At 51.2% G+C, this 23,876-nt stretch overlaps 1 protein-coding gene across 6 annotated transcripts in view; it reads left to right on the forward strand.

Moving 5' to 3' along the window:
- qkia (QKI, KH domain containing, RNA binding a) overlaps window positions 1–23,876 on the forward strand; it is a 72,348-nt gene that overhangs the window by 11,908 nt on the left and 36,564 nt on the right. For all 6 annotated transcript variants that reach the window (XM_062469602.1, XM_062469603.1, XM_062469604.1 and 3 more), the window contains exon 2: window positions 12,628–12,770. In XM_062469602.1, coding sequence (XP_062325586.1) covers window positions 12,628–12,770 — 143 coding nt within the window. The remainder of the gene's footprint in view (window positions 1–12,627; window positions 12,771–23,876) is intronic.

Below are 23,876 nucleotides of genomic sequence, written 5' to 3' on the forward strand. Positions count from 1 at the left end.
TGTGGGTCAATTGTTGGTTTTCTGTCTTCTCTCTCTTTTTTGGAGTGGGGGGTGTTCACCTCGGGCGTGTCCTGCTCAAGTACCTCCCAGCTCCCCTCATCTGGCTGTTCATGGGGAGACTAATGAACGCCCCCCCATGGCTGTCATTATGACCCAGTCGTTATGGCTCTGCGCTGAGCCGGCTCTCCCAGCCAGTTTCCCTGCACTCCCCTGCAGACCCCACTGCGTGCAGGAAACTGGCACTGCCACGGCTCATTGGGCTGAGTGTGTGCCCCCCCACTGACACTCAGCCCCATAAAGCAGCTTCACATCATCAGCCGCCATCATCCATCCACTCCCTCCTTCTAATTTTAGTCACCGGGTTTAATGGCTCTGCGGAGAAACTGTTTCTGTGTTCTGTCTCTCTCACCTTCTTTCACTCTATCCCTCTTTCACACACTCTCTCTCCCTCTCCTTTTTGCTCTCTTTATCTCTACAATAGTTGACCAACGACTCACCTGCAATTTGCTGTGCGTGTGTGTGTGCGTGTGTGTGGTTTATGTGTGCCAGCATGCGGCTGGGCTTTTGCTCCTGCCCACGTCTCTTGTCTGTTCTCGTTGTCTAATCACCGCGGTAACGGGCTCTGACACATCCAATCGTGGTCGTCATGCAGGCAGTGATGCCAGGAGCCACATTAAGCCACATCATGTTTGTCAGATCGCTCTGCCGCCAGCCGGCTCAGCCCCCGAAACGCCACCGTTACTGCAGCATGGGTCTGCCCACTGGGTTAGCGCAGGCTCTCTCTCTCACACACACACACACACACACACACACACACACACACACACCAACCAATGCTTTCTAATATCCATCCACCCCATCTTCATCAGAAGACGGGGCTTCTTGGGACACAACTTGGATGAAATAATCCAGTTAAACGTTTGAGACGTTTCTCTGTAAACACCACTGATGGCTGTCAGAGCGGCTCTGAGGCTGCCGCCCATCTGAGGCTGCCGCCCATCTGAGGCTGCCGCCCATCTGAGGCTGCAGCAGAGGTGCTGTTCTGTTTCCTGTGTCGTCTGCAGAGCTCCCCCAAGGCCAGACTCCAGCCCTGCTGGTCAAAGGCCTCGGGGTGTGTTTTCTCAGGATAAACTGCATCGCACACACACGCCTTGGTAGGTAATGTGTGTGCGTGTGTGAGGGATCCAGCCTCAGCATCAGTATTGGTGGTGATTGCATTACGAGAGCGCTTCAGACCGTTCCTACTGGTAAGCTCAGCTCCAGCTCATTATTGATGCTCATGGAGTGGAACATGCTGCTCCGAGGTACACACACACACACACGCAATTGGGCTTGTGCTCTGTGTGTGTGTTAGCTAGTGTTTTGGTCCTTATTGTAAAAGCATCAGCCCAGACCAAATTGTGTGTTAGCGTCTTTCCTAGTCTTGGCTTGTGCAGAGGAGGAGGGGGGGGGGGGGTCTGGGGGCTTGTTCCTCCAGTAATTTATTGAGTATCTTGGCCTGCTATCTGCTCAAAGGCCTGACAGCACAGCTTTTTACCAAGACTGCTTAGCAGGATTCCTACAAACACCTAAATCTCTCCCCCCGGCCTCTTAACTGCAAAGTCATCCCGCCCCCCCCCCCCCCCCCCCCCCCACACACACACACACACACTTTACTGCCTTCCATCCCTGGTGTGTCAGCAATTAAGTTACATAGAACCCTGAGTGTGTGTGTGTGTGGGGGGGGGGGGGGTGTGTGGGGGTGGGTGTGGCCTTCTTGTTTTCTCCATCTCTGTAAAGGGACCTATTGGGGTGTGAGCCCTGGGACGGCTCTGTCATCAACACTGCAGGCTCTACAGGGGCTCAAAACCCACAATAAAAAAAAAACGTGGGGCGAAATAATACCGTTAGATCCACCACGAGGGGAGAGAGAGACGTCTGTGCTAGGAGATAAGAGCCGAGCGCGCATCCCTTTTCATGGCTCATCCACGCTGGGCAGCCCTTTTTGAAATGGGCCTTTCATGTGGGTGCAGGCCGTCCTGGGCTGCTGAAGAGGGAAACACACGGGCGCATTAAGCCCCCGTCCGCCCTGCTTAGCCAGGCTTTGTGATGGCTAAAGTGCAGGGCCTTCAGAGTGGAAAAACGTGTCCCCCTGCTCGGTCGGAGAATACTCTCCTCACTCCCTGTGTGTGGAGGTGTGGAGCCAGCACAACTGGAACGTGGATCTGAATCATCAGCAGTGTGTGTGTGTGTGTGTGTGTGTGTGTGTGTGTGTGGTAGGGTTAGCAGGCATACAGGACCAGTCCTCTCAGGTGCTGGGTATTAGCTGACTAATACCAGTCATGAACTAGCAGCTTCAACCAAAGCTGCAGTACACACACTCACTCAGTGATCTCACTGATTATTCACAGGTCAACTGTGAGATATACGACTCAAACACGCGGAATGTTCTACGAGAGGAGAAGCCGTGTCTCACTGGATCTGGTATTTTTAGCTTCCTAATGGTGTGATTCCCCGAGCCTACTGGATCTGGTTTACATCGCTGCTCTCTGCCCTACAAAATGATTAGATTCTCTCCCACCACATGACAGCGCAGAGCTGCCAACAAAAAAAACATACTACGCTCTGCCTTCCCTCTACCTAAATACATCAAACTGGTATTCCAGTGAAGTGTGTAAAATTGTCTACTCCATCAGAGCTGGAATAGAGGTGAGCGGGTGAGCATCTATTTATACTGCTCTCTGCTGCTCCCTTCTGTGGAGGCCTACTTTGCCTATCTCTCTCACTCTGTGTGTGTGTGTGTGTGTGTGTGTGTGTGTGTGTGTGTGTGTGTGTGTGTGTGTGTGTGTGTGTGTGTGTGTGTGTGTGTGTGTGTGTGTGTGTGTGTGTGTGTGTGTGTGTGTGTGTGTGTGTGTGTGTGTGTGTGTGTGTGTGTGTGTGTGTGTGTGTGTGTGTGTGTGTGTGTGTGTGTGTGTGTGTGTGTGTGTGTGTGTGTGTGTGTGTGTGTGTGTGTGTGTGTGTGTGTGTGTGTGTGTGTGTGTGTGTGTGTGTGTGTGTGTGTGTGTGTGTGTGTGTGTGTGTGTTTGTAATACTATACTTGTGAGGACCACAACCTGACAAAAGACCTTTAAAGTGAGGACATTTTTCTTTGTGAGGACATTTTTGATGGTCCTCACAAGCAAATCGCTTCAAACTCTTACACTGACACCCTATGACCATAGGCATCCATCTCTGCAAATTTCAGCAAAAGTCCTCACCTATGTGGTAGGCCGTCAAAAACTGTGTTTTGGCTCTATGCTCTAGTGCACCCCTGTAGGCCAGGCTTGGTGTTGCATTCGGATTTTCCCATTGAGTCGCAGACCTTTTTTGATTGGTTCCTGAATCAGGGCTATTTTTCTGATTGGCTCGAATTTTTACCACATGACCAAGAGAGAGGAAGGATGTGGCCACCTGCTTTTGCTTCATTTGGGAAACCCAAATGCAATACATAGACCTGGATTAACGTTTATATCAGTTACTAAATGTCTCACATATCATATTTGAGCTTGGGCAAAACAAGTAAAAGGGCTGCTAGTTCAATTTTTATTACAATCTAGGCCAAACATAAAGTTTATAAAAATCAATGGCGATTTTGGCTTGACATTTTTGAAAACAATTTTTCCTGGACAAAAAAACGTCTGGCCAAGATTTCTAAATTTGCGAAAATGTCCGGATTCTGCTTTAGTTTCATTATGATGTGCATCAGGTCAAATATTTCAATGTGTGCGCACATTTGCATTGCCCCTGTTTGTAATTTTCGACTTTTCCCACACCATTTGATCGTTTATAAAATGCTTGCAGCAACTATTGCCCAAATTTCTGCCTGTCAATCTCTCCGCGAAGCACGAAGCGCCGTTGGGAGAGTGGCAGTTTGAAAACGACACCCCTCCCCCACCCCCTCTGCCATGCACTGCACTTGCGATCTGACTTATTGACAGATATCATGCTCACTCTGTTTTACATATGTTGATGAATTCTATACGTACATATTAAGGAAAAGGTTTTGAATAATGCTACTTTTGCTTGTCCATGAGATTTTAGAGAATAGTGACTAAACTAAATTTTTATCTGATATTCAGCCAAACTTTGCATTGCATAGTCTATGCAATTATGTAATTGCATGAAATGTATTTGGTATAGATTAATTAATTGCACACTTTGAATAGTCTCCTAACATAAACATTTGTGTGCCAGTCATAAAATTTGGGAGACAGGCTGCATATCGTGTGGCCTTGGGAGAGTGGTTGTGAAGTGCCAGTTTAAAAACGATACATTTAGTCAATTAGCAGACGCTCTTATCCAGATACCCCACCCCCACTGCTCTGCACTCACTGAATGCGATCTGAAATCTTGACAGACTTATCAAGCTTACTCTGATTTTTTTTTACATGTGTAAAAAAAATGTATATAGGATAAAAAAAATAATAATACTTTTAGCTTGTTCATGAGATTTTCCAGATTTATGACGATTTTTTTTATCTGATATTCAGCCAAACGTTGCATTGCATAGTCTATGAAATGATGTAATTGCATGAAATCTATTTGGTATGGATTAATTAATTGCCCACTTTGAATAGTCTCCTAACATAAACAGAAACAGTTGTGTGACAGTCATAAAAGTTGGGAGACATAAGGCTGCATATTGTGTTGCTTTTGGAGAGTGGTTGTGAAGTGGCAGTTTGAAAACGATACATTTAGTCAATTAACAGACGCGCTTATCCAGATACCCCTCCCCCACCCCCACTGCTCTGCACTCACTGAATGCGATCTGAAATTTTGACAGAGACTTATCAAGCTTACTCTGATTTTTTTACATATGTAAATAAATTCTATTTAGGATTTAAAAAATATATAATACTACTTTTAGCTTGTTTGTGAGATTTTCCAGACTTATGACAAAACTTTTTATCTGATATTCAGCCAAACTTTGCATTGCATAGTCTATGCAATGATGTAATTGCGTGCAATATATTTGGTATAGATTAATTAACCACATTGAATAGTCTCCTAATATAACCAGATAAATATTTGTGCCAGTCATAAAAGTTGGGAGACCTCAGGCTGCATTTTGTGTGGCCTTAGGAGAGGTTGGTAAGTGGCAGTTTGATACATTTGATTTGGCTTCTAGCACAGCACAACTCACTTACCCCTCCCCCACTAGGTTCTGAGTTGCATAGCTAGTTGAAGTGATGTTTATGACAGGTGGTCAGTGGTGTGTGTAAGTCAGAGGACTCAAATCAGAGAGGGCAATTTAGGGAGGAAAACTGTTTTAAGGATTGTTGATGGAAAACGCGTTTTGGTCACTTTAAGATATATTATTAGATATATTATTATTTTGTTTTAATTACTTTATAGTTAAGTGAATCAGCCCATGCAACAAACTAAGATTGTAATAATCAGTTACTTGTGGTCCTGTGCTCTCCTGGTCAAACCGGTGTGCCCGGTTTGGGAGTAGCAGATAGTGATCCATTGTTGTTTTGATGGAGGTCCACAGCAGCAGTCAGCCACACAGGCCAGAACAAAACCACGCAGGGCAGTACAGTCAGCCACACAGGCCAGAACAGAACCATACAGGCCAGAACAGAACCACGCAGGGCAGTACAGTCAGCCACACAGGCCAGAACAGAACCATACAGGCCAGAACAGAACCATGCAGGGAAGTACAGTCAGCCACACAGGCCAGAACAGAACCACAAAGGCCAGAACAGAACCACACAGGCCAGGGCAGTCAGCCACACAGGCCAGAACAGAAGCACACAGGACAGGACAGAACCACACAGGCCAGGACAGTCAGCCACACAGGCCAGGACAGAACCACACAGGCCAGGACAGTCAGCCACACAGGCCAGAACAGAACCACACAGGCCAGGAGGGAACCACACAGGCCAGGACAGTCAGCCACACAGGCCAGAACAGAAGCACACAGGACAGGACAGAACCACACAGGCCAGGACAGTCAGCCACACAGGCCAGGACAGAACCACACAGGCCAGGACAGTCAGCCACACAGGCCAGAACAGAACCACACAGGCCAGGACAGTCAGCCACACAGGCCAGAACAGAACAACACAGGCCAGGACAGTCAGCCACACAGGCCAGAACAGAAGCACACAGGACAGGACAGAACCACACAGGCCAGGACAGTCAGCCACACAGGCCAGAACAGAAGCACACAGGACAGGACAGAACCACACAGGCCAGGACAGTCAGCCACACAGGCCAGGACAGTCAGCCACACAGGCCAGAACAGAACCACACAGGCCAGGACAGTCAGCCACACAGGCCAGAACAGAACCACACAGGACAGGACAGAACCACACAGGCCTGGACAGTCAGCCACACAGGCCAGGACAGAACCACACAGGCCAGGACAGTCAGCCACACAGGCCAGGACAGTCAGCCACACAGGCCAGAACAGAAGCACACAGGCCAGGACAGAACCACACAGGCCAGGACAGTCAGCCACACAGGCCAGAACAGAAGCACACAGGACAGGACAGTCAGCCACACAGGCCAGAACAGAACAACACAGGCCAGGACAGTCAGCCACACAGGCCAGAACAGAAGCACACAGGACAGGACAGAACCACACAGGCCAGGACAGTCAGCCACACAGGCCAGAACAGAAGCACACAGGACAGGACAGAACCACACAGGCCAGGACAGTCAGCCACACAGGCCAGAACAGAACCACACAGGCCAGGACAGTCAGCCACACAGGCCAGAACAGAACCACACAGGACAGGACAGAACCACACAGGCCTGGACAGTCAGCCACACAGGCCAGGACAGAACCACACAGGCCAGGACAGTCAGCCACACAGGCCAGGACAGTCAGCCACACAGGCCAGAACAGAAGCACACAGGCCAGGACAGAACCACACAGGCCAGGACAGTCAGCCACACAGGCCAGAACAGAAGCACACAGGACAGGACAGTCAGCCACACAGGCCAGAACAGAACCACACAGGACAGGACAGAACCACACAGGCCTGGACAGTCAGCCACACAGGCCAGGACAGAACCACACAGGCCAGGACAGTCAGCCACACAGGCCAGAACAGAACCACACAGGCCAGGACAGAACCACACAGGCCAGGACAGTCAGCCACACAGGCCAGAACAGAAGCACACAGGACAGGACAGAAGCACACAGGACAGGACAGAACCACACAGGCCAGAACAGAACCACACAGGCCAGGACAGTCAGCCACACAGGCCAGAACAGAACCACACAGGCCAGGACAGAACCACACAGGCCAGGGCAGTCAGCCACACAGGCCAGAACAGAAGCACACAGGACAGGACAGAACCACACAGGCCAGGACAGTCAGCCACATAGGCCAGGACAGAACCACACAGGCCAGGACAGTCAGCCACACAGGCCAGAACAGAACCACACAGGCCAGGACAGTCAGCCACACAGGCCAGGACAGTCAGCCACACAGGCCAGAACAGAACCACACAGGCCAGGACAGTCAGCCACACAGGCCAGAACAGAACCACACAGGACAGGACAGAACCACACAGGCCAGGACAGTCAGCCACACAGGCCAGCATAGAACCACACAGGCCAGAACAGAACCACACAGGCCAGGACAGAACCACACAGGCCAGGACAGTCAGCCACACAGGCCAGAACAGAAGCACACAGGACAGGACAGAACCACACAGGCCAGGACAGTCAGCCACACAGGCCAGAACAGAACCACACAGGACAGGACAGAACCACACAGGCCATGACAGTCAGCCACACAGGCCAGCATAGAACCACACAGGCAGTGCCGGTCCTAGCACATTTGGCGCCCTAGGCAAGATTTATCACCAGGTGTGTAGGTCCTCGAGGGTAGGCTAGGCACATTGCAGCCGATCACCTTCTTAGCAGCTCGGTTGATACGTTGCAGTCTGCTCTTGTCATTCCTGCGGCAGCTGAAGAAATTCAACCTGCCAAAGACAGTGATGGTGCACTTCTACACAGCCATCATTGAGTCCATCCTCACCTCCTCCATCACCATCTGGTATGCTGCTGCCACTGCCAAGGACAAGAGCAGACTGCAGCGTATCATCCGCACTGCTGAGAAGGTGATCGGCTGCAATCTGCCCACCCTCGAGGACCTACACACCTCGAGGACATGACAGATTTCTTATTGTTCTATCAAGTGCGGAAGCCTGACCTTCATTGTACTAGCTATACAAGGCTTGCTGTCCCCTCACCTCCCAGGTCAGATATGACCACCTGACTGCTCTGGACTCTTGATTACCTGAATGTCTGACTACCTAACTGCCTGTCTGATTGCTCCCTCAATCACCTAATATCTGTGACGTATTAATTGAATGAAGACAGGTGTTTTAAGGATATTGTATTACACCAAACTAGTTATCTACTGTATTTACTGTATCCTCTTTTCTATCTAACATTTCTCTTGACTAATGGACATCGGTTTCATTTTATATGTAACTGCAAATGGTAATTGGGAAACACACCAACATACACACAAAAAGGCAGTTGAGAACCACTCATTTATCCACTAACAATTTTTATCTTTATATAACTACTGTGTTTGTCTGCACCAACAGCACCAAATATAATTTATTGTATGTGAAAACGTAGGCAACTTGGAAATAAACCGGTTTCTGATTCAGATTATAATGAATGCTTTTGCGTTATCAACCCCTCTGCTAATTTACTAATATGGCCAACATTCTTATAGTCTATGGATTTCATTCATGCTTCATTGATTGGTCGTGGCCAGGATTGCTGTAAACTAAATAACTAACCAGTTTCCTTGTGCTAGCTAACTCGTGTTAACTGACGTCAGGAGTTATGAATACTGTAGATCTTTTTTTAAAGCGGTTTACCGCTCTAAAAGACTGCAAGATCTTAAAGAAATTTGCCAACATGTGTCAGCCGTATTGGTAAGTCAATATATTTTTTAGCAGGTATCAGTTATTTTGTGAGTGACTTTACGGTATTAAACTGCTTAATAGTTAAATAGATTTGCATTCGGCGTTGTTGAAATAATCTTTGTGCTTGTGTGCTTACGTGACCTAAATCATTTCATGCGAAAATTGCTAACGCATCTGTAATAGTTCGGTAGTTAAAATACATAATCAAAATAAGTCCATTAAAACCCATACACCACAATCTGCTTTTACATTAAATCGTTTAATTCAAACTCGTGCAAATTGGTTTGTCGACAACTAAAGTGAAAGCCATAGTCAGTATATGAGCGGCATATACCGAAAATGGCGATCCGGTGGTGGACAAAAGAAAAGTCATGTGATCTCAAATCTACCTAGTAACAGAGTAGTAACCAGTGGTCCTCACACCCGCGGGTCTGTGCACATATTTTTTCTAACGAGTGTATCGTGATTTTGAGGTGACTTCTGGCCTCGTGAGAGCCACCTAGTGCTAAAATATATTTTTGCAGACTCCCTGCTCCTCCAGATAGGGTGGCCCTCACTTCGTGGGGTCTGAGTCAAGGTCCTCACATGGGTACATTAACCAGTATGTGTGTGTGTGTGTGTGTGTGTGTGTGTGTGTGTGTGTGTGTGTGTGTGTGTGTGTGTGTGTGTGTGTGTGTGTAAGGGGGGGGTACACACTCGGTGGGGGGTTTTGTGTGCGGGTGAGAATTTGGTCACCCACCGCAGAAGCGGCTGATGTGAGCAACAGGCCTGGCAGCCGCAATGGAGGGAGAACTCCGTCCTGGCTCCCCCGGCGAGGAGGAGGAGGAGAGGGTGGGGGAGAGGTGGAGCCCGGGGCGGAGTGGGTGCTGGGGACACGGAGGCCTAGGTGGGCAGGATGGACGTGGTTGATGAGCTGCTGATGGGGGCCGTCTGCCCTCAGACCTCAGCCCTCCAGCAGCTGCTCCCCAGGGGGAGAGATGCTCTGAGTGCTCCTCACGTCTCTGGAGACTGGCCGAGCTGTCATTGACTCGGATTGAGACTGGGGCACAAGGAACACCCCCTCCCCCCCCACACACACACACACATTCTGTCACTCCTCAACTTCCCCTAACACACACACACCCCCAGTCACTCCTCCACCCCCCTCCCCTGCCGTGGTCATGGCAGCTTAAGGAGGGCAGACCACTCAGTGAACAAGGGACTGTGACATTTTGGTTGGTGGTGCAGATCAGCGCAGGAAAGGGCAGGAATCCACCAGAGGCAGAGCGAGAGAACAGGGATGGGAGGAGGGAGGCAGAGCGAGGGAACAGGGATGGGAGGAGGGAGGCAGAGCGAGGGAACAGGGATGGGAGGAGGGAGGCAGAGCGAGGGAACAGGGATGGGAGGAGGGAGGCAGAGCGAGGGAACAGGGATGGGAGGAGGGAGGCAGAGCGAGGGAACAGGGATGGGAGGAGGGAGGCAGAGCGAGAGCTTCATCCTCAGGTCCTTTATCAGGAGGGAACAGTGGCTCAAGTCAAATTGCTGCCAGGGATTGTTGCGATCTTTCTTGTTGGCATGTGATTCCACTCACCTACAGGTGAGATGTGTGTGTGTCATCAGATTGCTGAGTCAGGGCCTTTGTTACACACTTATACTGAGCTAATATGAGAGGGATTTGTTAATTACCCAAGCTACCTCATACAACCCTCAAGTGTACACACACACACACACACACCAGCTGCTGTGGCCCCTCCAGTCTTTAGTCTCCCTTGTCCAGAGGGTTAGACTGTAACTCTAAGCATCGTCTCTGTAGACTTCTCCCTCAGGACTCCTCTGCAGCTGTCTGGTCTCCTCTCTTTCCTCTCTCCCTCCCTCCTCTGTTCTCTCTCCCTCTCTCACCATCCCCCTCTTCTTTTCCCTCCTCTGTTCTCCTCCCCTCTGTCCTCTCTCTCTCTCCCTCCCTCTCCTTCTTTCTCATCTCCTCTCCTCCTGTCGCCCAAACTCTCCTCTACTCTCTCTCCTCTGTGGTGATTGACTGTTACTCCCTCCTTCCCTCTCCCTCAGTGAGCAGCAGCGTCTCTCTGTGTAAAGAGCGTTTTCCCGAGGTGGACAGAGACAAATGTGTGTGCGTGGAGCGCGAGGCAGGGGGTCATTTTAGGTGAGCCGCGCGACGCACAAACGACTTGGCGGGGGCCTTTTTGGCGGCGCCGAAATTAGAGGTTGTCAAATGTCGCACGTCACCGCTGATGGCCTGGCCCAACCTCTTTATGTTAATGTGACATTTTAGTGGGAGGAAATTAAATTGTGGAGGGAGGTGTGGAGGAGACCTTTCAGTGGTGGCTCTTCCTTGCTCTCCTGTCTCTACAGAGGGAAGCGTTCCAGGTAGTGGAGGATGCACTGAGGCAGTGTGTGAAGCTGATCTAGCATAACACACACACTTTCTGACAATCGAACAACGTTCTCAGGGACACTTGCGCAGAGCAACCACCATCTCTCCCTGTCAGCTCCACTGACATCGGAGAATGTATCAAGGTTGTTTATTAACAGTGACAGGAAGGGGGGGGCTTCATGTTTTCTTGATGGTGTTCCCCCCCCGTCCCAGTGGGAGGGGGGGGTGGGTTTACATGACCACAACGACGAGACACACGAGAGGTTAAGAGCAGACGAGCTGAGTGGAGATGATGTCAGCCAGCCGCGACGCCTGTCCTCCTTTTCACCCCTGGGAGAGTCGGAGGGATGGAGGGATGAGGAGGTCTGGTTACTGTGGCTGGTGTGAGGGGCTGGTGTGAGGGGCTGATGCTGGCCAGGGTCCCTGGCTCTCTCCACATGGCTCGCAGGTGTTCTCTCCATAGGTCGGCCCAGCTGCTTGCCGGATGTGTGTTTGTGTGTGTGTGTTTGTGTGTGTGCTCATGTTCCCACAGTGTCAGAAACCCATCGATCACACCCCGTCAATCATTTATTCTGGGGACTCCCCTCCAGTCCCTCCCTCCCCCCTACTCATCCTCTCCCCCCCACCCCACCCCACCTCAGTTAGCCCCACACACATGCTCTCTCGCTCTGCATCAGTATGCAGAGCGGTGGGTCTAGAGTTGACCCCCGTCCTCCCAGTAGGGCAGAGTACACGCTCTGGGGAGGGGACACTCTCCCGGGTCTCCCAGGGCAGCTATGTGCAGTATAGGGTTCAGGAGCTTGGGGTTTAAATAGCAGCTAGACCTGAGACCTGCTATCCCCTCACGCTCCCATCCCCCTCTCCCTCCCTCCTTGACCTCAGATAACCACCACCAGTTGTTTTCCTCCCTTCTCTGCGTCTCTCCCCCCCCCCCCCCATTATGCAGAGCCCCTGACTATCAGGAGATAGGGAAGAGGGAGCCTGGTTAGTCGGGGCTATGAGTGAGTGTGTGTCTGTGATGGCACATGTGAGAGGCCAGCCAGCGTGACCAATGGAGTTGATCCTGTGGGGTGTGTGTCTGACCTCTGGACACGTCCCTGTAGCAGGGTGAATGAACTCCTTGTCTTTCCACTAGGCCACCTCCTCATAGGACCGCATACCTCAGCTGTGTGTGTAGCTGTGTGTGCGCGCCTGCACCTGTTAACCTCTTCCTCGCCTAAAATAACCCCCGGTAAACTAACCTAAAGTATCAACCGCAGTGTCTGTCGTTTTCAACCTCCCCACCCCTCCGCCCGTCTAACGACGTGTGTGTGTGTGTGTCCCTGTCGTTGCAGAGATCAACAGAGTACGTAAGGACATGTACAACGACACAGTGAACGGCCTGGTAGACAAACATCCCATGGAGCTGCCCGAGGCTCTGGGCCCCATCATCCACCTGCAGGAGAAGCTGTTTGTGCCTGTAAAAGAGTACCCCGACGTAAGTCACGCCGCCACACACACACACACGCCTGCCTGCCGCAGCGTGTCCAGTCATGTCTAGCACTGTGTGTGTGTTTTGTTGTGGGTGTCCTCTGTGTGTTGTTGACTTTGCCCGTGGCCATAATATCAAATATGACTGGACTGATGGCTCAGCACATCACACACACACACACACACACACACACACACACACACACACACACACACACTACCGGAATAGCGCTAGTAAATCAGAAAAAAGGCTTGCCATGTGTTGTCCAGTACGAGTGCTGTATGGTTATAGCTACTCTATAGCGAGTCCAAACCAGGGGTTTGTCCCATAAAGATAGATTACTGAATAAACCAGGCTTATGTCAGTTACTAAACCTGACCCAAGCCTAGCTTATTCAGTAACCTGGCTTTATGGAACAGGCCCCTGGCTTTTCTGAGGGAGGAATACTTGGAGCTCAGCTGTTTACAGCTCCTAGCTTACTGCAGGAGAGGGAAGGAGGGGCCTGGTAGTCTAAAAACACCTTTCCTAAAATACCCACCAAGAGGAAAACGGACAACCTACCAGCGGAGTTCGTGACTGGCCCCTGGCAGTGTCTGGAGAGATGCCTTCTGATTGGCTGGCTGGACCGGCACACAGAGCACGGAGTAGCAGGCAGGCGGGCTAGGAGTTTGAGCTGTCAGTCTGGCTACCCACACACACGCGCGTGCACAGGCCAAGAGCTGTCAGTTTGGCTACACACATACTGTATATACACTCTTATAGACATGCGCGCACGCACACAGGCCAAGAGCTGTCAGTCTGGATGTAGAGACATAGAGATGTCGGAGAGGAGATGACAGGAGAAAAGAGTGACACAGCTGTCTGGATGGATGCTTAGCAGGGAGGTGTGGTGTGTGTGTGTGCTGGCGGAGGTCAGCACCCCTCTCCTGTCCTCAGTCTAATCCCACGCTGGTGGGGCAGCAGCTCAGAAGGATGTCCATGTCACCCCTCCTGGAGAAACATTTTTTCTTCCTAATCCTACCAGGCCGGGCTGGAAGAGGGGATGATGGAGGGATGGGGGGATAGAGATGGAGGAGGAATGCGGGGTGCAGCAGAGAGGGACTCACTCGGCCGTGAAATGCTTTTTCCCCCTGACAGATCTGATAAAGGGCACCAGGGACCAGCTACCCTAGCCCAGCCCAGCCTAACACAGCCCAGCCTAACACAGCCCAGCCTAACACAGCCCAGCCTAACACAGCCCAGCCTAACACAGCCCAGCCTAACACAGCAGGGCCCAGCCCAGCCTAACACAGCCCAGCCTAACACAGCCCAGCCTAACACAGCCCAGCTTAACACAGCCCAGCCTAACACAGCCCAGCCTAACACAGCCCAGCCTAACACAGCCCAGCCTAACACAGCCCAGCCTAACACAGCCCAGCCTAACACAGCCCAGCCCAGCCTAACACAGCCCAGCCCAGCCTAACACAGCCCAGCCCAGCCTAACACAGCCCAGCCTAACACAGCCCAGCCTAGCCCAGTACTACTACAGGCCCCACATCCCGTCTCAACCAGATCCTAGTCCCTTCTCAATTCTTTAGATCTTTCTCCAGCTCATCTCGTACGACGATTTGATCTGAAACGACATACGGCGGGATATAGGAACATGCAGCCTCTTAATCTGCAGTCAAATGCTCCAACCACCAAGCTGTTACCCCTCCTTTTTGTCATGGCATAGGGGACTTGCTTAAGCTCTCGGCTGTAACTGTAACTTTCACTGTGCCTGACCTCAAAGCCCCCCTGGAAGTTCGAGGAACTGGAAGAGAGGCGTCCATTCCTCCAGACCTGCATAGGATCAGCCCCCTAAAGCAGAACAACAACTGAGACGTTATCCATGTACACATGGACCCGCTCACCTCGTCTGTCATGGAGATGCAGGGCCCTCTGTGTGTGTGTGTGTGTGTGTGTGTGTGTGTGTTGGCAGTGGCAGGGTGGGTGATTTGCCACCCCTCGTGAACCTCCACAGCAGCTGATGGTGTGTGTGTCATGGGTGCATGCGTGTGTTGGAAGGCAACTCTGTCTACGGCACTGAAGACCCGACTGGCATGTCACGGGGGGGCTTTCACACAGGGTTTCTTACATGACACACACACACACACACACTGCCTGAGTTGACCTCCATATTCCCCCCGGTTTTCAGGGGGAGTGAAGCAGAGCTGTAAGTCACTAATGTGTTTACGACAGCTACGGCCAGCCTCTAAATTAATTAGGGTTCCCCCTGGTGGCTAAGATGAGTCACTGATGTATGATTGCATGCACTTACACACACACACACCCACACACACACACACATACACACACAGCATAGTCTGGCCATTACATCTGTAATGTAATAAAGATGTAAATTGCAGCAGCTCTTCCTAGATGGGTGGAGGTGCTAGTGAGCTCTGCTGCTAATTGTGAGGGAGTCTCCAGTGTTGGAGACCCGAGGATGGTCTCTCCCTTAGCAGGGGGTCATTAGATCTGTCTTTGTCCCTGACCACTGCTGAGCATCATGTCAGTTCCACCAAAACAAGTTGTTCTGCAACGCTCTGCAGCCCTCAGCATGGACTCTGAGCATGCTAGGGTAAAGGCAGGGGAGGGGGTGTGAAGAAAAGGAGGGGGTGAGGTAGAGAGACAGCTAGAGTGTGGAAAAGAAGGAGCAGGCTGTCTTGATGTTGTCGCTCCATGCAGCTGGGTCGTCACAGTTACGGCAGTCCTGTGTGACAGCGGAGTGGCGGACAATCTGATAACCCCCCCCCCCCACACACACACACGCTGAGGGCTGATGCACGTCCCCGTGTCATTTCCTCTGACCTTGAGGGGACAGGACGGAGCAGTTGGAGTGTCTTGTCTGCTTCCTGTTTGGTAGTGTGTTTAGTAGTGTGTTAATATGGCCTGGGTGAAGCCCCAGTGTTCAGGGTTATGGGAAGGGTATACAGTCCACCAGTCCTCTCTCGCTGAGGTCACACGCATACCATATCTCTGCTGAGACTAGGAAATGGGACACCCTGTTTGGACGTAGGGTGTTGAGCAAATGGAAAACGGGGCTAAGTAGAGAGGCCTTTCAAGAAGCCACTAGACCAGACCTGTAGGGCTGGCTGGCTGTATGGCTGGCTGGCTGTATAGCTGGCTGGCTGGCTGTAGGGCTGGCTGGCTGTAGGGCTGCCTGGCTGGTTATAGGGCTGCCTGGCTGGCTATAGGGCTGCCTGGCTGGTTATAGGGCTGCCTGGCTGGCTATAGGGCTGCCTGGCTGGCTATAGGGCTGCCTGGCTGGCTATAGGGCTGCCTGGCTGGCTATAGGGCTGCCTGGCTGGTTATAGGGCTGCCTGGCTGGCTATAGGGCTGCCTGGCTGGCTGTACTGGTTATCAGCAGCCTGGGTGAGGGTTGACTAATCTACATTCAATCTGGTTTAGACTGGTCGCATACTCAGTGGAAATAGTGGATGTAAACACCAGCTATACACTAATTCCTTCCTGCCATTGATGCAGATATGCATATGAACAATAATACAGAAATCACCTTCCTCTCCTCCTCCATCCTGCTCCATCTCCCTCGTCTACTTGCTTTATTTGTTGGCACAGCTTTTTAGAACCAGACGGCATGGTGTTTTAGCTTGTTTACCATGTAAAAAAACATATTTAAAAAGACATCCTTTTATTAGGCCTGTTGCCTTGGTGGCAAAGGAGACGGTCGGCACGGTAACAGATGTTTGATCCTCATCAAGCCTGCCCGGTCTTCATTAGCAGGTTAATACTCTGCCTTCGGAAGCCACACGACACCAATTGAGCATTGAGACTGAGTTCCAGGCTATTTCAAAAGCACAATGATTTATAAAAAATGGTGTTTGCTTGCCTGGCTAGATGGGGCCTGCTTTCCATGACAATATAGGGTAGGGAGGTAGTGGTGGTGGGGTAGGGGAATCCGGGAGGATTATGCCCCCAGTCCTAGACTGCTAGTTGTATGGGACAACTAGCAGTCTGAATCCTCCATTTGTAGCACCACCACCGCCCCAACAACAAGCATTTCAGACTAAATAAGGGTGTCATGAAATATAGTCAGTGCAGCCCTTTAAGAAACAAACATGTCACTGTTAATCAGGCTCAGCAGATAGACACACTCCCTCTCTCTGAACGGGAGACGGTGTGTGTGTGTGGGGCTTGGGGTGGGGTGCCTGTTCAGCATAAATCTGACCGTGGCTGCTGGGAAAAGGCTGTGACAATGCCCGAGTGGAATAATGCAAAATAGAGTAGCAATGTCCTTTCCAGTTAGTGTGTGTGTGTGTGTGCGTGTGAGACTGATTTACCTTGGTAAGCTGGGCTGCCCGCAACATTAATTAGAGGCCAGTGCAGACATGCTCCTTCTGGCAGGTGGACAAGACGAGTGCCGCAACACAACCGTGCGTGTGGGATTGAATTATGCGACAAGTGGGCGTTGCAGTAATGAGGGGGAGGGGGGGGGGGGGCAAGCGGTAGGCAATGAATTAGTGAATGTAAATGAGTATGGGAAGAGGTGGAGTATGAGTGAGATATTGGGGGAGAGAGGGGCATAGTGAGGGGGGGTGTGGGGGGGGTTAGGAGTGAGATAAGAGACTCATTGTGTGGGTGTTTGACTGTCTTTCCTGTTCTGTGTTTTCATGGTAGTGGCTTAGATAGCGCCACAGATGCCTCATTAGAACACGCACACACATACACACAGTTACAGCGAGGCCTCTGGTGTGCTGGTCTCCTGGTGGCAGAGATAATGAGGTGCCAAGGTCGTGGTGCCAGTCAGTCTCTGCTTATGTGGTCCTTTCCACTCCCAGACAGCCAGCTAGATAAGTGAGGCAGCAGGCTAGATAAGTCAGGCAGCAGGCTAGCTAGTCAGGCAGCAGGCTAGCTAGTCAGGCAGCAGGCTAGCTAGTCAGGCAGCAGGCTAGCTAGTCAGGCAGCAGGCTAGCTAGTCAGGCAGCAGGCTAGCTAGTCAGGCAGCAGGCTAGCTAGTCAGGCAGCAGGCTAGCTAGTCAGGCAGCAGGCTAGCTTGTTAGTCCAGTTCCCAAGATAAGTGGTAGGAATACATGGGTACAGATGGAGATATGGTTTGCCTGTAACTCTAACCCAGAGTAAATGAAAGTCATTAAGCTCTTCCCTGTGGAGGGAGACTCCCCCCCCCCCCCCCCCCACACACACACACACACCAGCTCAGTGTTAATAGAACTGAGGAGATGAAACTGGGCTGAATAGGTCATTACCCCTCTGTACTCAGATCTAGATGAGGAGGATGGTGCTGGGTGGTTCCAGTGAGGGATGATGTACTGAATGGATGAGGACGGTACTTGCAACACTAAGATGGTTGGTTCAGATGCCTGTGTGGACACGAACACATCTGGGTCAAGACCCCGTCTCTGTCCTCATCCTTGAAGAGAGAGAGAGGGAGAGAAGGAGAGAGAGAAAGAGTGAGAGAGAGATCAAAGACAATTGGAGAGGAGAGGAGGGGATACACGGTCCAGGAGAAGTGGAGATGTGGATTAAACATGACACAGCCGTCAGTCCTCCTCACCTCCGACACCACCACACCGCAGCTGCTGGCGGAGGGCAGCACACACATTCTCATATGCACTTGGCACACACACACACACACACACACACTCACTCACTCACTCACTCACTCACTCACTCACAGGTGCAAACTGACTTGAGAATGGGATCACAGGTCTATATGATTTGCAAGCCCACGCACACAGCCTGATACATTGATACAGCCCAGCCTGTATCAATCTACACGCTCAGATCCTGCCTGTCATGTGTTTAGGCTGTCAGGTTGTTTCTACACCTCTCCTCTCCAAGGCAGCCTTCGCCACGACACATCTCTCTCTCGCTCTTTCTCTCTCTCTCTCGCTCTTTCTCTCTCTCTCTCTCTCTCTCTCTCTCTCTCTCTCTCTCTCTCTCTCTCTCTCTCTCTCGCTCTTTCTCTCTCTCTCTCTCTCTGACTCCCTCCCTCCCTCGCTCTCCCTCTACCTACCTCTCTTTCTCTTTCTCTCTTTCTCTCTCTGACTAACTGCCCCTCCCTCGCCTGTTTTGTCAGCAGACTGACTCATGTCAATCATCTCCACACACTGAAGACACCAAATCCATGTTTTTGAGAGATTATTTGTCTTTTCCATTTCTTCTAGCTTTATTGTAAGTCCATGACCTATGAACTGTAGTCTACCAGGGCTCTCCACCCCTCCGTGGTCTCTCACCGTCAGACTGTCCCCTTCATCGTCATGCCCCTAAATAAACCCAAACAAGATGATCAAACAGGGGCAGGAGCACGCACTAAAGGCTGTCTGGGATCTGACGGTGCCTTCTGAAGTCTGTAGAGCTTTGAGGCGAAAATGTCACCAGTCAGAATCACTCTGTCCCTCTCTGTCAACCGAGGGCCCCACCTTCTCACCCCGTCACACACACACGTACGCTGTCACACACTGCAGGGCCCACTGGGGATTCTGGTTGGCTGGTCGAGCTTGGTGACGTTTTCTGATTAGCTTCAGTGGCTGGGAGGAGCGAGTGGCACGGGTGTGATGGGAGAGAAGAAGAAGGGGAGGAGGAGGAGGAGGAGGAAGTCGTATAATGACTGCAGGCTGACAGGCTGAGCTCTCCATCACTGGGTTTCCTAGCCAGGTTAATTAGTAATGGGCCTGTGCAGCACTCTCTCACACACTCTCTCACACACACACTCTCTCTCTCACACACACTCTCTCTCTCTCACACACACACTCACACACAATATTTCTATCCACCGCTTTCGCTCTCTCTCTCTTTCTTGTCGGTGGGATTTGGGGCATGGAGATGGGGGCTAGCTACACAGCAAAGGTGAGCAAAATGGATTAATAGAATGATACGCTGGCGGTATTAGTGCTTCAGACGATGAATTAATGATAAAACAGAACTAGGCACAAGGGAGGGGGTGTGTAGGAGGGGGGGGGGGAGACAAGGAGGGAGAGAATGAGATGGGGAGGAAGGTGGCAGGATGGGCGGGGGTGGAGGAATACATTTTGTACGTTAAGGCGAATAAAGAGGGGGGTGGGAAGAGAATTATGCAAATAATGACTGACTGTGAGGAAGATCATACTGTGTACACAGAAAGAACTGTTCTGAGCTGTGCCTGTGCCAAAAAAGAGAGAAGGGGAGGCTGGGGTGAGCACTGGTGAAGGAATGGAGGCATTGTGTGGAGGTGAAGTAAGCTTAGAAGCAGACTTCTCCCGGGTTAACCGGCCAGCCTGCTGCCAGTCAATCCCCCGGCTCTCAGATCCACACAGCCAGACCCAGGTCCATGTGAAATCCTCTCAGCAAATAAGAGGAACAGCAGAGGGTTCCAGTGAGTCGGTGCCCTCAGCTGTTTTTGGGCCTGTGGTTCAGCTGGCTGTGGGGCTCCAGATCCTGCTTCCAGCTGGGCTCTGGTCTACAGACAGCACCAGGGTTGTTCATCTCCATGGAGGCACTGCTGACTAATGTCTGATTGGTATTCTCGTCCTCTCTCAGCCCAGCGCTGGGCCCTGTGGACTCGCTCTCCTGTAGACCTCAGCCACGATGCCATTTCCTGTCGTTCGCTCGCTCTCTTTCTCTTAAAATATTCACACACTCCCATTTCTAAAATATTCAAACACTCTCTTTTGCTTTTCTAAAATATTCACACAGTTGTTGACTTCCTGTTGTATAGTTCCTTGCTCCCCCCCCCCCCCTCCCCCTCTCTCACGCCCCGGCCCTGCCCCCCATCATTAGCACCATGGGAGCCAGTCAGCTTCAGATGGTGGAGCAGAGGGAGGGGGGAGCTTTGCATTCCCCTGGTCAGCCTCCACCCGCCTGCCAAGAGGCGATAAGAAGCAGCAAACAAAGGCCCTTTAATGTCACTGTAAGCCCCCGTCCTGAGGGGGGTGCTGGGGAGGGGGGTGCTGGGGAGGGTGCGGCTGTCTTCAACTTATGTATCTGAAGTTGGGTTACGGTTCAAGTCTGTGTGTGTTTTGGTGTAAGTCACAGAGGTTTTAGGAAACGATAGATAAAAGGATAAAAGTGTCCGCTCAAGGTTGTACTGTCTCTAATATCTCATGCTAAAAGTGAGGTATGGGAATAACTACTAGGGAAGGAGGGAGAGAGGTAGAGAGGAAAGGGGGGAGAGAGGGGGGAGGTGGGCCAACCAGCCAGCAAGCCGAGAGTTGCAGAGTTGGCAAAATAAATAGATTTATGCATGCATTTTATTCCAGCAATTCCACTGGTGGAGGAAGGAGGGTGTGGAGTTAATCTGCTGAGTGTGAGAGATGAGGTGAAGCAAGGGAACCCAGTTCTGCACTGGACCAGATTCAGACCGATCACACTACATGGTGTTTGTTCTTGCAACCTAGCTACCGGCAACACACTCACATACAAACGCACACGCACACACTGATTGGCCCGGGATGGCCTGGTGACCCCATTTGCTACTGAACCACTGTAATGCTTTCAGAAGGTAGGGGCTAGTGTGAGCTGTGGTATCTGGACCATCAGTGAGAATAGAGGAGAGGAGGAGATGACTAGCAGAGAGGTGAGTAGGCCAAGACCAGCTGTGTGGAGGAAGAGAGAGACTAGCCGTAAGGGAAGGAGAGAGACTTGACAGTGAGGGAAAAGGATGAGAGAGACTAGAGGAGGAGAGACCAGCAGGGGGGGGCAGGGCTGTTCTCCATCAGCTCCTAGTCCAGCTCCAACACTTGACTGCTGTTAGTTCTACATTCCTCTGGCTGAACAGAGAGGTTGCCCTTTTCAGACAGTTGATCCACCTGGATGAAATATAGCCTTTAAAACCCCACCTCCACACCACTGGAATGGGCTTGTATAGGGGATCAGAACAAAGCCTGTCTGCTCACCCTCCAAACAGGACTGTTTATGAGTTTTCTAACTGATAGTTAAGAATCACATGCCAATATTTATTGTTCTTTACTGCAGCCAGCCAGTTGGATCATGTGATGGGGGGTTTTATATCATTTTGGGGGTGTTTGATGTGGCAGGGCATTGGGAGGGTTTTCTGAGGCGTGTGAAATTTTCCTTGAGTGGAGGCGGGCTGAGACTCGGGCTAGCGCTAAAGCTGAGGCTGGGGTTAGAGCTGAGGCTAGTGCTAAGGCTGGGGTGGAGGTTGGGGTTAGAGCTGAGGCTAGTGCTAAGGCTGGGGTGGAGGTTGGCTTTAGGGCTGAGGCTAGTGGTAAGGCTGAGGCTGGGGTTAGAGCTGAGGCTAAGGCTGGGCTGGAGGTTGGGTTTAAGGCCGAGGCTAGTGCTAAGGCTGGGGTGGAGGTTGGGGTTAGAGCTGAGGCTAGTGCTAAGGCTGGGGTGGAGGTTGGCTTTAGGGCTGAGGCTAGTGGTAAGGCTGAGGCTGGGGTTAGAGCTGAGGCTAAGGCTGGGCTGGAGGTTGGGTTTAAGGCCGAGGCTAGTGCTAAGGCTGGGGTAGACGTTGGTGCTGCAGTGTGTAGCTTTACACTGCGACACTGACACACAAGGTTCCTATTTCTAAACACCATTCATTTTGCTTCTTAGTTTCCTATTTCATCACTCTTTTGCTCACTCATGTCTGTATCGGTAGCATGCACACCACCTACGCACCAGACTACCAGGGACAGGGCACACACACATGCAAAGCCCCAATGTCCTTGACCAGAGCTACCATCACCAGCCCCTGTGGACAAACTGGCTCAGCGACCCATCTCTCACTGTCGTCCAATGAGAAGCTTTCACCCCATCCCCGCCAGCCAATGAGAAATTTTCTTCAATCCTGCAGTGAGGGTTGTGGTGTGCCGCTCCTAGCAGCCATTACTGTCTTACTGCTGTAATCACAAATGAGAAATGTCCCACCAACCCCTTACGTTCATTCTCCTTCACCAACCACCCCTTCTCTCTCTCCTCTCTCTTACTCTCTGTGTTCTCTGTCTCTGTATGTGCCCCCCCCCCAGCCAGCCCCCTGCTCCCCGTCATGTCCAATCAGCATCAGCATATTCAAGACCAGGGAAGTTTTCCTTTCAGTGTCTGCCTCTGAGCCCTCTCAGGAGAGGAGGAACCAGGGAGAGGGATGGGAAAACGTCATAGTGAGAGGTGGAAGGAAGTAGGGAGAGAGAGTAGATGGAAAGGGAGGAGGTGAAGGATGCCATTCTGTTTCCATATCAGGTAGGGAGGGAAGGGAACTGGTTCATAGTAGAGATGGCTGGCTTGGCTCTCTAGAGGGTCATTGGAGCGACCATCTCCCGTCGGTCTGTGTACTTCAGTGTTGTGACTGTATCTGACTCGTGTGTGCGCGTGTGACTCTGGTATGAGTGTGTGTATCCGTGGGTGGACATCCTGGTGCCCAGAGCAGGGTCCTTAGTTTTGTCCGTGATGCAGACAGACAGCTCTCTGCCCACTATCCCAAGGCTCAGACACACACACACTTGCACTGTGTTACTAGTGCGGTGGGACAGGTACACACACACTGCCTCCGCATACGTCTAGCTATCCGAGTCCATCCAGCAGACGCTGCCCTCTGTCTCTATTTCAGGCTCAGATGTCTTTCACAGGCACGTGTGTGTGTGTGTGTGTGAAAGGAAGCAAGCAAGGAAGGATAATGTGAGCAATAATATTTTTTTCTTCCACTTGAACTCCCAAGACTATGAGCTCATCATTCCACATGATCAGATGTAGTCAACATGGCCTGGATCTCAGGAGCATGAGCAATACCTCCCCAGTAACCAGATGGAGACAAGGCTTTTGTCTGGAAAGAAGATTTATGCTACACGCTCATGTGTCTCCAACTCAACCAGGAAGCAGTTTAGCTCGATACGGTAGATACAGGATGTATTTGAATGTCGATCCTAGAAACCACATACTAAATGGACCATGTTAAATGCATTGTTGAAACACATTCCTAACACACACCAAGACACGGCACCTGCCATATCCTTACCTTTTTGGTTAACAAAGTTTGATTTACCTTTGGAGACAGACTCCTCTGCTCCTCCTCCACCTCTTTCCCTCTCTTCTCCCTTTCTTGTTTTTATTTTGACTGAGAAATTGTTGTGGTTTATTTCTACACATCTATCCTTTTATCCATGGCGGAAGCCTCGCTCCTAGTGGAGAGGATTATGC

Source organism: Osmerus eperlanus, chromosome 9, assembly GCF_963692335.1.
Source record: "Osmerus eperlanus chromosome 9, fOsmEpe2.1, whole genome shotgun sequence".
NCBI lineage: Eukaryota > Metazoa > Chordata > Actinopteri > Osmeriformes > Osmeridae > Osmerus > Osmerus eperlanus.